Genomic DNA, 14,688 nt, shown 5'->3' on the forward strand with positions numbered 1-14,688 from the left:
TTAATGCCTTGTGCCCCTCCTTTGCAAAGGGGGAAATAACATCTACATGACAACTACGGTCCGTCAGCTGTGGACCAACATTTAGACAGAGAGGGCACTTTACTTTGGATGGTAAAGGTCCAGAATGATCTTTCAGAAAAAGCATCATAACGCTGCTGTCTGTTCAGCACAGCCAGCTGGGCAGTGTTGCGTCACCAGAGGCTCGTACCTAGTTGTGAAAATCTCTCCTCACTCAACTGAAAATCTCTGCTCGCTCAACTGGGCATGTGGACCAGAGCACAAAGTCAGGAAACTAGCCACATGAGAGGGAAGCAGTACGCTGATCTGTTTGCCTTGGACACATCAGTCATGCTGTGGAAAATTATCTTTGTGCAGCACACAGGCATTGGCATTCCAGGCACTCGCTTTACGTATGTAACATGCTCTCCTTGAAAATTCAACATCCCAAGCTGCTGGCATATTCACAAAACTCGAAGTATAGAGCAGTACCCCTGCAGCACCTCCTGTTTGCTGGGTTACTGGGCTGCCAGTCAACTGTGGCTACTGGAAGGCCTCATCTTGCAAATTTTTAGCAGTAAAACGTACCAGTATTTATTTCCATCGAAGCTGTAAACCATACAGGGGAGTAAACAGCGAGGATTAGTGAAAAAACTCCTCTCGGGACCCTGTTCCTTGTTGTAGTTCTGGCCTGGCCAAACTAGAGAATTTGCTATTGCTCTAGCACTGAAAACTGTCCTTATGCATGTCATAGGGAAAGGAAGCTGTCTGGAAATCTAGCAATATAGAAAATTAGGAAAAGTGCTCACCGTGTTCCAGCTTTGAACTCCAGCTTCAGCTATAGTGAAAGCAGTGTGTGTTTGTCGGGTGGGTTATGTTCAATATCAGCACTGTGGCAGAAGCTGATTGTTATAACATTACAGATGCTGGCCTTCAAAAGCAATCAAAATCCTAAAAAAGTAGCAAATTGAAGCAACAGGAACAAATAAAATCTGAATGTCAGAGCGCTGTGGTTTTCATCTGCTGAGTATGGCAACTTAGAAATTGAATTTGGCAACTTGGAAATTGAATTTTGTCCTCTGATGCTTTAGTTTTTGAATATATACATTTTTGTCATTTATTGTTTCTTTGGCGTCCTATGATACAGAGATTAGGATTTTAATCTGATAGACACTGTACAGATACATTCTTGTCTGCTCTTGTTAACATGCTTGTATTTTCCTCATATACCTATATTTTTAACTTAAAGTCCGTTTATCTCTGTGTTGTTATTCATTTCCCATTGAGAATCACTATCATAATATTTTGTTGTTTTTTCCCCCTTTAGAAAACGCAATTGTTGGAGAAAATCTCATTGGAGCATTCATAAAACAGATTAAGGAAGGTGATTTTCTGCTATATTTGGACTCCAAGCAATTCGTAGCAGATTCTTTCATTGATTTTCCTCGGGATGAAGAATTTGATCTGTCTCCAAGAGTTCGGCTAGGATGTAGAAGTGGATTTCAAAGAACTTCATCTCCTGGGAGAACAGTTCCAAATTCACAAGGATGTGGTATGTCTCTGTTTAGCTTTACCTTCTTTGATGTTGTTGGGAAACGGTGTAAAGGTAAAGTTAGAAAATTATCGAGGAACTTCTGTTAATGGTTGATATATGAAAGACATAAAGCATCAATATGAATGACAACTTTTAGGATGGATGGGAATTATTGCTATGCTTCCTATTCTGTTCTTGCATTACAGATGGTTTTGAACCATTGACTTGGAAATAGGCCTCATGGGATAGACCCTATATAGAACATTTCACAAACATTTATTGGGATTCTTTGAATCTATCTGGTTTAGAAGGTCTTTCCGTATTGCACGTGATTCTTTATGAGAAGATTTTGCAAACATAATGTATCATCATCTAAAGCACTGGCTTAGATTACCCAGAATGGGAACTTAGCTGCAGATATGGCAAAAGTCCTGAGATTGTGGATTCTTGGGCTACATCCCAGACAGCTGGAATGAGAGGACTCAGATGGAAGCTTTCTCAGTGCTGGCCAACACCCAGACCTGACTGCAATTCTGCCCTGTCTTCATCCTCTTTCCTTGTGTTTAGTCTGCTCCCCTGTGATGGGCTGCCTTTCTGTCAACATCCTGCTCAGAGCTGCCAAACCTACCTTTTCACAGGATACCCATGGCTGTTCCTGGTACTCCTGTATACCAGATCACTCTGCCAAAGATCCTTTGCCTTAACAGCCCTACTCCTGTTTTTATCACCCTCAACCCTCCTACAGTGCAATGCCAACTGTTCCCATTGGCCCAGTTATCTCAATGACCATGTGTCTTACTATGTCCCAAACTGACGGAAGCGACTGTTACTAGCTTTTTGAGGAACAGGGGTGGGATGTACGAGATCTAAGTATAAAAGCAACAGCACCAGGTCTTCAGTTAGTTTTCCAGACGGGAATATTTTCAACTGGGGAAATTTCACAACTGTGTGACTAAACTTTGAGAATGAGTTTAGAGACCCTAACAACAAATCAAAGCACGTGAGAAGAACTTAGTGCTGTGCTTGATATGGTAGTCCTCTTTAGGCTAGGAGAGCTTTCTAATGCTTGGCCTATTGCAAGATTAAATAAGTATATAAAGCATTTTCAATTGGTGCTGTCAAGGGATATGAAGAAGAGCAAAAAGAACAAAAGGAAGACAGACATATGCTATGATGTAAGGATACCTCTGCTTAAAAAAAACAAACAAAAAACAAAAAAACAAAAAAAACTAGCTTAAATCCTGGCAGCAGCCTTGTTAGAGCAGCTCAGTTTGAACATATCCATGTTTGTGGATCTGTAGCTACACTGCATATTTATATATTATTACAGGTAAGAGAAAGTGAGTATAAAACTCAAATCTCAAATGTTTCCAAGCTGCAGTGCGATAGTTGTGGCTGCAGCGTTGGTGAACCCAAGGTGAAGTTACCTCTTTCTGCACCAGCCTTGACTGCTGCCTGACTTCGACCATAAACTTTATTTGAGGAGTTTTATGTTGAAGGAAAGAGATTTTACCTTTCTCCCATTGTCCTTTTCATTAGTGCCTCCTAGGAGTGACCTCAGAGGGAGCAGAATAAATTATGATATGTTTTTCCCACACAAGACACTGCTGACGACATCTTTTGTTGGTTTCACTATCAAATTGTTCTATTTAATGTTCTTTTTTATTAACAATGTAATGATAGTTCCTTATGATAGTAACTCAGTAGCTAGAATGAAAACAAATTGGATTTTTTTTTTTTAAGTTCTCAAACCATTGAGATTCTTTGATTCTTTTTATGTATTAAAAAAGAGAAGAAAACAGACAGTGCAATAAGTAACAGCGCCATGCCAGATGTTGAGGATTGAAGGTCTTACCTTGCTGTCAGTTGGAGTACTGGCAAACTTTTCTGCTTCTTTGTTGTTTTAAATGTTATGTGAATTGAATACTGAAAAAAGACGCTAAGATAAAAGCCCTGAAGTCTAAGAACTTTTCTGTGCTCAGCCTCCTTGCCTTTTCTCTCCCTTGGGAGAGTTTGTGCAGTATCTGGTGTGGGTTCAGCCGTACAGTTTTATAGGGGCTATCTATGTCCCTTGGTAGCCCACAGGAGAATGGGTATTGTGGAATAGTTAAATCATCATCTTATACAGCTGGACACCCAAGTTTCCCTGGTCTTATCTTGAAGGCCACCCTTTGCCAGCATGCCTAAGGCTTGCCTAGGTGCAGTGCTAACAGGTGACTCTTGCATCTTGCTGGCTATAGAAATGGGCATGTTTTAACCAGCGTCATGCTGAGGCTAGGCCAGCGTTGGGTGGATCCTCCGTCTTTATGTCAAAGGAATAAACTGTCCTAGCGTATATTCTTTATACTAGTGTTTATTCCTGCTAAAGTTTATCCTGGACATCTCTTAAGGATTTGCTAGTAAAGTGAATTTACTGAAAGAGGAAAGACAATAGCAGATATGAAGAATATTGTGTCCTGTATTTGCTTTAGTAACATCACTATCACTTAGAGAAAAGATTCTAGTCAGGTTAAATTATGAACTATGTCAGCTTATACCAAGCATTGGTTTTCTGACAGGCAAAGACTTAAAAATGGCCAGGAGATCTTCTTACTATATCTAGTAATTTTCTTTCCTCTAGCTGTAGTTTTTAAAGCAGGGACTCAAAAGTAATCAAGCTGTGAATCAGTTCTGAACTGCTGCAGTGTTCAACCTGGAGCATTAGAGGAAAATTGACTGCAGATTCAGTTCATCTTTGTAGTCTGAGACACGTCAGATTTTCGTTTTGTAAACGTGCCATGAAGAAAAAGGTTAATTCCTGCTGAGAATCCGGAGAATGTAACAACTTGCAGTTAGTAAACGAGATGTAGTGTTATGCTAATTAAAAATATTGTTGTTGTTATGAAGTAGAACCTATCACTTGGAGCAAAAGAGCTTACAAAGGACTGTGTCGTGCCAAATATTTCATGCCAGGAATACAGGATTCTAGAAAGCAGTCAATCCATTTGGTTTCTAAATTGGTTCACGGATTTGTACCATCCAGCTGGAGGAAAAAGGCTGTTGGTAGAATAGACTTATCACAGAAGTGCAGAAAGGAGACAGTGTTTGGTTCAGCCTTTGGCAGAGATTTCAGGCTTGCTGTAAGCATGGTGCTGGATGTTTTTTTTTTATATAGTAGGAATGCATTTTATTCTAAAAATGGGATTTAGGTGTTCTGTTCCAGCTCCTTCTATAATACAGATTTTTCAGTTTTATTTTGCAATATGAAAATGTAATCTGGTCACTTTTCCTGGCTGAGTCTGTTTCTCTACCAATAATAGAGACTAATGATAATAACTTAGCAGCTGTGATTAGAGAAATCAAAGTTCTACGATGAAAAAAATTCATCCTTTATTCTCTTCTCTTTCTTGATCCAATTATTTGTTGAGACTAAAGTGTCACTTCAGATCCTGATTTTATTGGTTGGTTTTTATTTCCCTGTAAATGACGTATTCCCTTGCTTCAGGAGGCACGATCAACTCTTGTGATCTCAGTAAACTTAGTATTTTCATTTAGAAACATGCAACCTACGTGTAACTGCCTCTTCATCTCTCATATATTTTTCCATCTGCTCATCTGTTGCTTTGTTTCTATCTGTTTTTGCCTAATAATTTCATGTTTTCCTATCTGCAAAATGTCTAACACTTAACAGTATGTTAATTATTCTTGTCTGACATTACTTCTTTATCTCAGTGTTACACTGAGTGACCTGACATTCAGGTATTTATAAATATGATTCTTTAAGAGTTTAAGGTAAGAGATCTATCTTAGCTATGTGTTACAGGGACATAGCTATAGTTTAGAGGGACAAAAGCCATTGTCTGCGCTAAGGTGCTAGTGGGGGGAAAAAAAAAACATGTCGGAGTCTGTCCAGGAGGCAGCTTTATGAACTCAGCCCCTCTCCCCCCACTTATTTCAGGAGGAAAGCCTCAAGCCTGTTTGTGAGTTATCCTTGTTTTATTATATTGTTTTTTTGATGATTTCTTTTATTATTTAGAATGCTTGGTAAGCGGTAGCAGAACTGCTTTGAGCAGAGAACAACCCAAATCAAATAAAGTGCTAGATTTGTAGCTGAGCTGGCAGCTTTAAACTTCATTTGTAATAATCTAGGTCAAGACTCTGATATCCTCAAGTTTTCTAGTATTCCAGAGGGAAGAAAGAGCAACGTAATTATTGGATAGTCAACCGTTTGTGATACTTCTTGCTGCCTGCAGCTATACGTGCTGCATGCTTAGTGCAGTGAGAGCCGATCTTAGGGTGAAATGAAGCTCCTATGAGGAGCGGTGCCCCCTACAAATCTGTGCAGGAGAGAGGTTATTTTCTGTTTGTTTTATTTTCCCTTCTCCTATTTTAGGAATAAAGAGTTTGGATCCAGTGCTATTGCTTATCTCTGAAGGTTTTACCTTAAGGTTTTCCTCTAGTTTCTTACCTTGTTAAAATGCATGAATATTAAAAGTTGAAAGTGCACAATTTGATGGTTTATCTGACTTCCAGAATCAAACTTAACATCCACATATTTATTTTGAGTATATATTATAGTGGATGTAATATATGTCTTTAAAAGTTGTAGGTATGTATAGATATATATAGGTATATAGGTACCTATATATATAGGTATGTATGTGTAGAAAACATAGACATCTGCATCAACCTTTTTTTTCTGTTCTTTGAGGCCTTTTTGTTAGTCTAATGTATGAGACAAAAGGTAGCTTTGCTTACTTACAATGTGGTAGGAGACACCAATGTTATTTTACATCATGGCTATAGCTACAAAACAAGGAGGTTGTTTTTAAAAGCTTGATTTTGTTCTTTTTTTTTTTAAAACTTCAATTGCTTTAGTTAATGTCTCCCTAGTCCTTTGAATTCTGCCTTCAAATTAGGCGTGCATTACTCTTTTTTTTTTTTTTTAGTTTCTTCTGCCGTTGTTCATGTGGAATGAGTATGATCCTTTTAACATTCATTGGAAAATGTCTTTAAAATGTATCAGGCGCTCTTGCGTGTTAAATAATATGCGTGAGAAAGGAGACATCTGTCTAATCCAGGATTTTTTGGTTCTATAATTGATTTTCGATATGTGTCAGACTTGGAGCAATTGCCGTGATACCTAGTTGGGAGCAAATTTTCAGTTCCACAGTTGTCTCTAATCTGAGATTCTTCCACTGGACCATTTAGAGCAGATGAAGGAAGCAATGACTGTTTTTAGACTAGCTGTCTCTTTAATCTATTTTCATTTAAGTCTTCCAGTAAGTTAAGTTAATTTATATTCCAGTGGGTTGGCCAGAGCAGCAATCCATCATATGGGTTGTAGTGAAGATGGCCAATTTTACATTAGTGTTGTTCTCTACTCTCTGATATGAGCTTAAACTGCAGTTAAAGGCGAGAACAGAAGTAAGGTTTTGCACCTTGTCAAAGTCCCAAAATATGCATTTGATAGCGTTTGGAAGGAAATCTACGTCTGGAAAGCAGCTGTGAACTAGCAAGTAAATGTATTGTCCTGCAAATGTGTATGTGACTCTTCTGCTTTAATTTTTATCTGAATGATCTGGAGGGATAGATGCTGTTGCATGCCCTCTCAGAAGACAAAGAGTTTTCTCTGTAATATGCAATAGGTCAGCTGGAAATATTATTCTTGACTTGTTCTGAAAAAGAGATTTATATAGCCTAAGAATATCTTTTTGTTTTGTTTTGGGGTTGTCATGTGCACAGCTAGTTACTTTTAATCCAGCCATTGTTGTATAGCTTGGAATTATCTACTGAGAATTTAATTACCCAAAATTCGGAATGAAAGCATTACCATATGGTGGTTTTCTGTATGATGTTTTTGGAATTTCTGCTCATGGGAGTCTTCCTGTTTCAGTCTGTAGCGTTTGTCGTAGTCGTGCCATTTGTAACTAGGGTATCTTTGTTGTATTTCACAAGCTATCCACAAAGTGCATTATGTTCTTACAAATGGCTCTGACAGCACTCAGTCTGGAAGTCAGGCCTGGACTTGGCATACCCCAAGAGCTTGATGTGCACTAACTTAAGAACGTTTTGAGGGTGATCTGAAAATGAAAGGTCCTGATCTATATTCCAGTCATTGGTGGATTTGGATGAACGTTTAAGGAGTGTTTACCTGTATTTTCCCACTTAGAAATATGTATATTAAAAGTTTGAAGCCTGTGGCAAGTCTGGCGTGGTGGTACATATCCCCATACAAATGTGTGCAAATGTCTGAACTGGTTGGATTCACTAATAGTAATAAGGTTATTCTTTTTGCAGTTATTTGTCCTCCGGGCAGTCACTTCGAGAACGAGGAATGTGTTCCCTGTCCTCTTGGCTACTATCAGTATCAGACGGGAAGTTCCTCCTGCATCAAGTGTCCTGTGGGCAAAACTACCAACTCCTATGGGGCATTCAGCGCTGATCATTGTAATTTGAACTCATTTTATCCTTATCCTTTGTATTGTGTCTTTAAATAACTAATGGGTTTTTTCCATCTGTAATGTTAAAAAAAGAAAAAAAGGAGGGGAAGAAGTGGGGGAGAAGCTGATCCTCCCTCCGTGGTGGTTTTTTTTTTTTTTTTTTTTGAATGGATATGATTCCTTTTGCATACATTTGGACATTTTTCAAGGATAGAACAAACTGTCTGGTGCTTTGACCAAAAATGCATGAGAAATGAGTGGTCAGTCTCATCCAGGATGTTGTGGTTCTTTAAGACATGTTCATTGTCCTGAGGAATGATATTTGAGTGTTTACCAGTATCAGCTAGAAACATCTTATGTAGGTTTACTGGCATTTTTGTGATCCCTAATGAAGTCTTGTCTTGTCTAGCTCCTTCCCCTGCTTCAATACAAATACTTCTCACAAAGCAACTATTAATTGATATGTTAACTAAAGTTGGTGTTTAAATGAGTTTAAATGAGCTATTTTTGAACACAGTTCTACAAAGGAAGTCCAGTTTCAGTTTAGTCCGCAGCATTAGTCCATGAGTAAAAACAAAAGTAAGCGGCAAGATCGGGTTTCTTGATAGTATCAGCAAGTATAGGAACAGTTTTATCTCACCTAACACAGAGATTAAAAAGAACAAAGAGTAGGTTTATGGTGATACACTCTTTATCCAACCATCAGTTATCTTTTGGCTAAAGACGACTTTAGGTTAAGATTTCCATATCAGCTGTTTGCAGTGTAGGTACTGGACTCCTGTACTCACAGTACACTTACTCCTTGGGTGAAGTCTGAAGACTTTGAGTTAGCTACCATGTGAAAAAGGAAAGTATTGACTCAGGAACACAGCACAGGGTGATCAGAGGGCTGAAGTGTTTTTCCTCTTTCTCCCGTTTATCCCATTTTTCTCCCAGAGGTTGTGCCTCAGTGCTAAGGCTGATTGAGTTTCATGTAGAGATTTCCCAAACTACTTTATCTTGTAGCTCAATGTTTTGAAGAAAAAAAGTGATGATGAGGGGACGTTTTGACATACCAGCGTAAACTCTGCTGTTTGCTTAATCAAGAGATAGTCCAGCCCTGCTTCAGCAGTGTTTCTGAAGGAGGGCCCTGCAGGCATCAGGGTGGGGAAGTCCATCAGGCTTAGCCCACCTGGAGTCCTCTGCTGCTACATGGGCAGCTATTCAAAATTCCGGTTTTCCTTCCCTGTGGAGCTCAGATGTTTGATTGCTTCTGAATTTTTAAAAAGACTGGTATTCAAGAAAATTCTACTAATCAAAATCAAAGCTCGTCATGCTCTAAGAATACAGTGTGAGGACCTTTTGCCCTGAAAGGGAGAAGTTAAAAAAACAAACAAACACAGACAGCAAATTGATGTGGTGCCTCTTGTGCTGTTCATAACATTTCTGGGTTCTGTTGCAGTAGGCACTAAACAAACCTGTATGAAAACACAGTTCTTTCTCTATACTCCTTTGCTGTACTGTACTTGGCACAATGCAGGTTTGGCCTGTGGCAGAGAATCCTTAAAACTGCTGAAATATGAATTACAGTAGCAGCAATACATTGAGACTATAACATGTTTCAAAGCGTAAACCTGTGCAAATTATAGCTCAAGTTTAAGGAAAGTCTATGGTGTGCTGGAAGCATTTTTGTCCTACTAGTGCACTGAATCCTGGTGGCAGCATGATCAAACTGTCTTTTGGTTTATTTTTGTTTTGCTTACTTGTAATAGGTATCACTTACTGTCAGAGCAATGAGCAGGGTTTACAGTGTGATGAAGACGGCCAGTATAGACCTTCCCAGCAAGACCTTGACACTAAGAAATGGTTCTGCGTTGACAGCTTTGGAACAGCGCTGGGCTGGACTGAAGCAGACGATCTGCTTACAGACTACCAGTGCCTAGGTAAGTGTTAGAAGAATATTTGGACGTGTTTCGATCCAACATAGGCGAACCCTCCTTACGAAGAAACTCTTTGCTCAGAATAGCTGATTTGCCAAGCTGTGGGAATTCACTTTCCTACAGTAACGGCCCCTTTCTTAAATCACGTGCTACCTCAGCTTTGTGTTACTTGGGGAAGTTATTTCCTGTAAGGGAAGAGAGAGAAGGAGGTTTCTTACAGTCTTCTTACAATGTGCTCATGTGAAATAAACTATGTTTGAGACTGACCTCACAGCCATGGCATAGCATCACAATCTGGGCTGCTGCTATGCGACATCTCTCTAGATGAGGACACCCTTGCAAGCTGGAGAAATTTGCTCCTGCTTGAATGCAGTTATGAAATGCCAGCTCTCAGGGAGGATTAATTGGAGAGAAGTTAATCATTACATTTCTAAAGATTTTTTTTTCAGGGCATTTACTGGCTTAGTACTTCAGTACTCATCTGCAGTGGAACTAGGTTTCAGACCAAATGAAATAAAGCAGATGACACAAAGCCAGGGTAGAAGGTAATGCATTGGAAGCCTAAAGAGGGAGTGGAACAGAATAAGCGCTTCAGCAAGCTGGGTGTAGTTCCTGTAAGCATAAGTTAATAACCACAGAAGTCATCCATCAAACAATTCCCAAACTGCCCGCAAGAAGTTCTAACTGTGCTTCTCAGCATCAAAGCCTTTGCCTTGCCCCCAAATTAGATTTTAAGAAGATTTTAGAACTCATCACGTGATCGGAGTTGAATTTAATGAAATATTCAGCTTAGAAACTGATGTCGTGGTGTGCTCTGAGTTAGGCGGTGTCTTATGACAAATGCGCTGAGTGGAAGGGGCACGAAAAGAAAGCCCTCAGTCGTGAAGAGGTTGCAAAACTATTTTCAGTTAAAAATAGCATGCTCAGAGACTCTCTGTATGAATACGAACCTGAGGCATCAGCCTCCGATATTTTCACTGCATAATTGGGATGTTTCTCTGGGGACAGGACTGAGTAACAGCAGAATCAGGCTCCTGGTACTTACCTTGAGCCCTCCTGCTGACGGGCACCCCAGTCTTCATAGCACGAGTGTTTCTGACCCTGTCCAGGAAGGAGCAGTTGTGGATGTCTGTGCTTATTTTGTTGTTCATGCTGGAAGAGTTGGCTGCAAATAAAGTTATAAATATTCACATTTTAGGTGTTTAAAAGAAATAACAAGAGCAAGACAACTGATCTTTTTCATAATTAACAGAGTAGTTTAGTTTATTTTTCCCAAGAGCATTCTGGGCTTCCAGAAAGCATTATATAACGTGAAACTGATTGTTTTTATTTTTACTTTCCTTCTGCCCTTTCTGGTTCGCTTAAGTAAATTCAGCATGCAGCAAGACAGCAGGGTCTAAAGATTATTTCTTACATTCATAAGAGATTGATGCGGGGGGCAGGGTCAATAAATAACCCAACTGTTCTGTTTCTTGAGACTGCAGTGGGAGGAAGAATTTCCTTTTAAGAATACACTGTAATAACCTGTAACAACCCATCCTCACACTTATTTTTCTCAATCTTGCTATATTTTAAGCCACACTTGATATTTATATTTTAAGCCACACTTGATGTTTGTTGCAATAATGGGGAAGGGACCTAGAGCTTTGCTCTCCAGTAACACTTATACACGTCATGTGAGATGAAGGAGGATTTCTGCTACGCACTGAGCTTGTGAAACAGTTGAGTAGTTATATTGCTGTTGAGAAAAGGGTAGTGGTGAACTAAGAAGCTCATGAAAATGGGAGCTGGTAGAATATTTTTCATCCTATAGTTATGTGTGTTTGTTTGTTTGTTTTTTAAACAAAATAACTTTATGAGCACATTTTTCTTTTCACCTTACTTAAAAAAAAATGAAATTCAAGAATGAACAAAAGGGCAGCTTTTTTGGTAGTTTTAATGTTTTGTTTAATGCCTGGTTACACTTTCTTCTCTGTACTTCTCTTCTGATCTTTACTTTTCTCTCCTATTGTAGGCAGTAAAAATAAATTAAAAGAAAACAACCTGCAGACAACATAGAAGCACTTCTTTCCGGTTTTATGAAGACCTGTGAATTCTGTTTTTAACCAGGCATTACTGCACGTTGCAGATGTAGAAAGAATTCAGTTTAGTGCAGAATTAGGCTCATGCTTATATTTTGGTTGCCTGTGTTTTTAGGAAGGAAAAAGCTTCCACCTCTGTATACATAATTATTCAATCCTCTTCCCAGATGAGCTGAAGTGCAAGGATTTATGTGTATGTGTGTGTATATTAAATGTTTGGCTAGTCCTTATTTTCCTTCCAAGCAGAAATGACAGTTTTATCAAAAGCACCTGCTGACTCGGCCCCTGACAACAATGGACGTTTGCTTCATATTAGTCCTGACTGTTTTGCTGTAAGACTACAAACGGTTATTTTAAAAATTTATCCTTGGCTTTTATTTTGTGGTTTATCCAGACGTTTAAGGGAGAAAGTCAGGCATGGGATCCTCCTGCTGGATCTGCATCCATGTGCACAAGGGGAAGAAGGAATGAGCCTCCAGCTCTCCCACATGTAGATATCTCCCACAGGATGAGGTCCAACCAGGACTCTTGCTACTTAGGTCTTTTAGGTCTAGACCAGGCTTTGGAGGCAATGAGTCAGAAGCCTGCATTTATTTGGAGCACTAAAAGGAGAAGTCTGGTCTACATGGGGGTGATGGAAAGTCACCACATTCTTCCTTTCTCCTTAATATGCCCTACTCATGAACAGGTGTTAGTGCATCGACTAATGGACACGTTGTACAAGAAAACTTTTGTAATACAGGTAGTGGCAACAGCAGCAGGGTAGTGCTAATGCCACTGTTGTCCCTTCGGCAGATGTTAAACCCCCTCCGGGCACAGACTGGGCCAAATGTTCCAGAGTTGAAATCGGATACCTCACCCCATTTAGTGACCTGTGGAGTTTGCATTTCTAGATCCCACAAACTTTTCCAAATTAATAAACAGTGTTGCTCGTAGGTTGTTTGTTGGACATCCTTGCATTCAGGTGCAGTGGGTCCACTCCAGAGAGAGCTGATAACAGGGTTTAGTACATAAAAAGTGAGTCTGGAGTTAAAGGTTGAATGAGTCAAAAAGGAGCATGAGGGCAATTTTATCTTGGATGCATCCCTGAGCTTGAAGCCAGTGGAGATTGCTAGCGTTGTGCTGCTATACATGAGTAATAAGGCTCCTAGATTTTGGTGTCAGTCAGCTTCTGCTGGAGCTGGCTCTTATTTCAGTGGCTGCTTTTACATAACTTTGATATCTCCATTGACTCAATGGTTGGTTCTGTGCCATGAACAAGTAATGGAAGATGGTTGATCTGCTGTTGGGAGTGAAGTCTCACTTGGAATATAAACGCCCAACCCACCTGTGACTAACTGTTTTTAAAAGATCTTGTGACGCGTTTTGGCAGAATACAAATTATAAGCTCAGTCCAACTGCTTTCTGCATTGTCAGTTAATTTACATTAGTTCATTTAATGAGCAAACCTACAAAAGTCTTTTTTTTTTTCTTTCTTTCTAGCTGAAGTCTCCTTGTCTCTCTGAAGCATTGGAACTGATTATAGTGTCTATTTTTCAGTGCTCAGAAAATTTGACAGAGTTCCTGCCTCCAAACTGATTCATGGATCAGAAGAAAATGAAATTCTTCAGTCTCAGTCATTTGGAGGAGACCTGCAAAGTCCAGTTTTGCAGTGCATTTCAGGTGAGGAAAACTCTCAGCAAAACTGCAGATACAGCACTAACCATCACTGAGAAGAATTTTTTAATATGATGGACTTGCAGCTATATTCCTAGGCAAATGATGTTTCTAGCAGTTCAGCACCAACTCACTGCAAGCTATTTACAAATTTTGATGACCTTGTTTCAGGGAAGAGATTGCTCTTTCTTTCCAAAATAAGTCCTCTCACTTTATGTACTTCTTTGGGCAGGTCATCTGACTGTAAAACCAGTTGGTGTAGTTTGCAGTATGGATGAGGACTAAGATTCAAACCGGAAAATATTCATGTAAAGTTTCAGAAGTGCAGGCAAAGGAAGGATTAGGTGTTCAGCACGTGTGAAAACCAAAGTCTTCACTACTTTCCAAAGTATATACTGGCATAGAAAAGAAAAAATCGCCTTAGCTTATGTGAGATACTTTAAGGAGTGCAAAGGTATTCCCATGCAGAGCTTTACATTGTATATATTATATCACATTTGGACACATAATGTTTTTTGGTTTATACTGGTTTAAAGTCATCTAAAGCTAAGGGAAACGTAACACTGCTTTCAGGGTGCTTTGGATCCATGCCTGCCTCGTGTCTCCTAATGCTCAGATCTCTGAAGAGAGGCAAAGGCTTATGGTTACTTTCAAAATAAAAACACCTCGACAGTAATAGCACAGCTGACCTCTTTGCAGGGCAGAAGTCACAGAAGTTTGACAAAGTCAATGCCTGTGTATGACATGCCCTAGTCTAGTTGGAGTAGCTAGCTCTCAAGCCCAGAGATGAATTTGAAAAGCCTCATGTGTTACTAGAATGATTTTCTTGCACTGAATTGTCCCCCAGCTGCCTACTGCAAGGTTTCTTGCACCTTCTTCTGAAACAAGCTTAGCTTGAGACCCTCAAAAGCAAGACATCAAGATGAGTGGACTGTGGGCGTGAACTCAGGGAGGGAAAGATGTCCCTTTGGCAAGCAATCTGATTCAGTGTTCATGGCCTGTGTTTTTGTTATAAGCTACACTGAACTAAGTTAAGATTATGTTTTTTATTGCATCAGCAGAGTCTTTGTGGGGGATTA

General features: G+C 39.5%; 1 protein-coding gene across 1 annotated transcript in view; it reads left to right on the forward strand.

Annotated features, from left to right (window-relative positions):
- Positions 1-14,688, forward strand: part of TG (thyroglobulin) — a 167,560-nt gene that overhangs the window by 36,130 nt on the left and 116,742 nt on the right. Inside the window, exons 20-23 of the mRNA XM_068933768.1 lie at positions 1,325-1,549; positions 7,811-7,960; positions 9,705-9,875; positions 13,493-13,615. Of these exons, the coding sequence (XP_068789869.1) occupies positions 1,325-1,549; positions 7,811-7,960; positions 9,705-9,875; positions 13,493-13,615 (669 nt within the window). The remainder of the gene's footprint in view (positions 1-1,324; positions 1,550-7,810; positions 7,961-9,704; positions 9,876-13,492; positions 13,616-14,688) is intronic.

The sequence above is a fragment of the Struthio camelus genome, chromosome 2 (assembly GCF_040807025.1).
Source record: "Struthio camelus isolate bStrCam1 chromosome 2, bStrCam1.hap1, whole genome shotgun sequence".
NCBI lineage: Eukaryota > Metazoa > Chordata > Aves > Struthioniformes > Struthionidae > Struthio > Struthio camelus.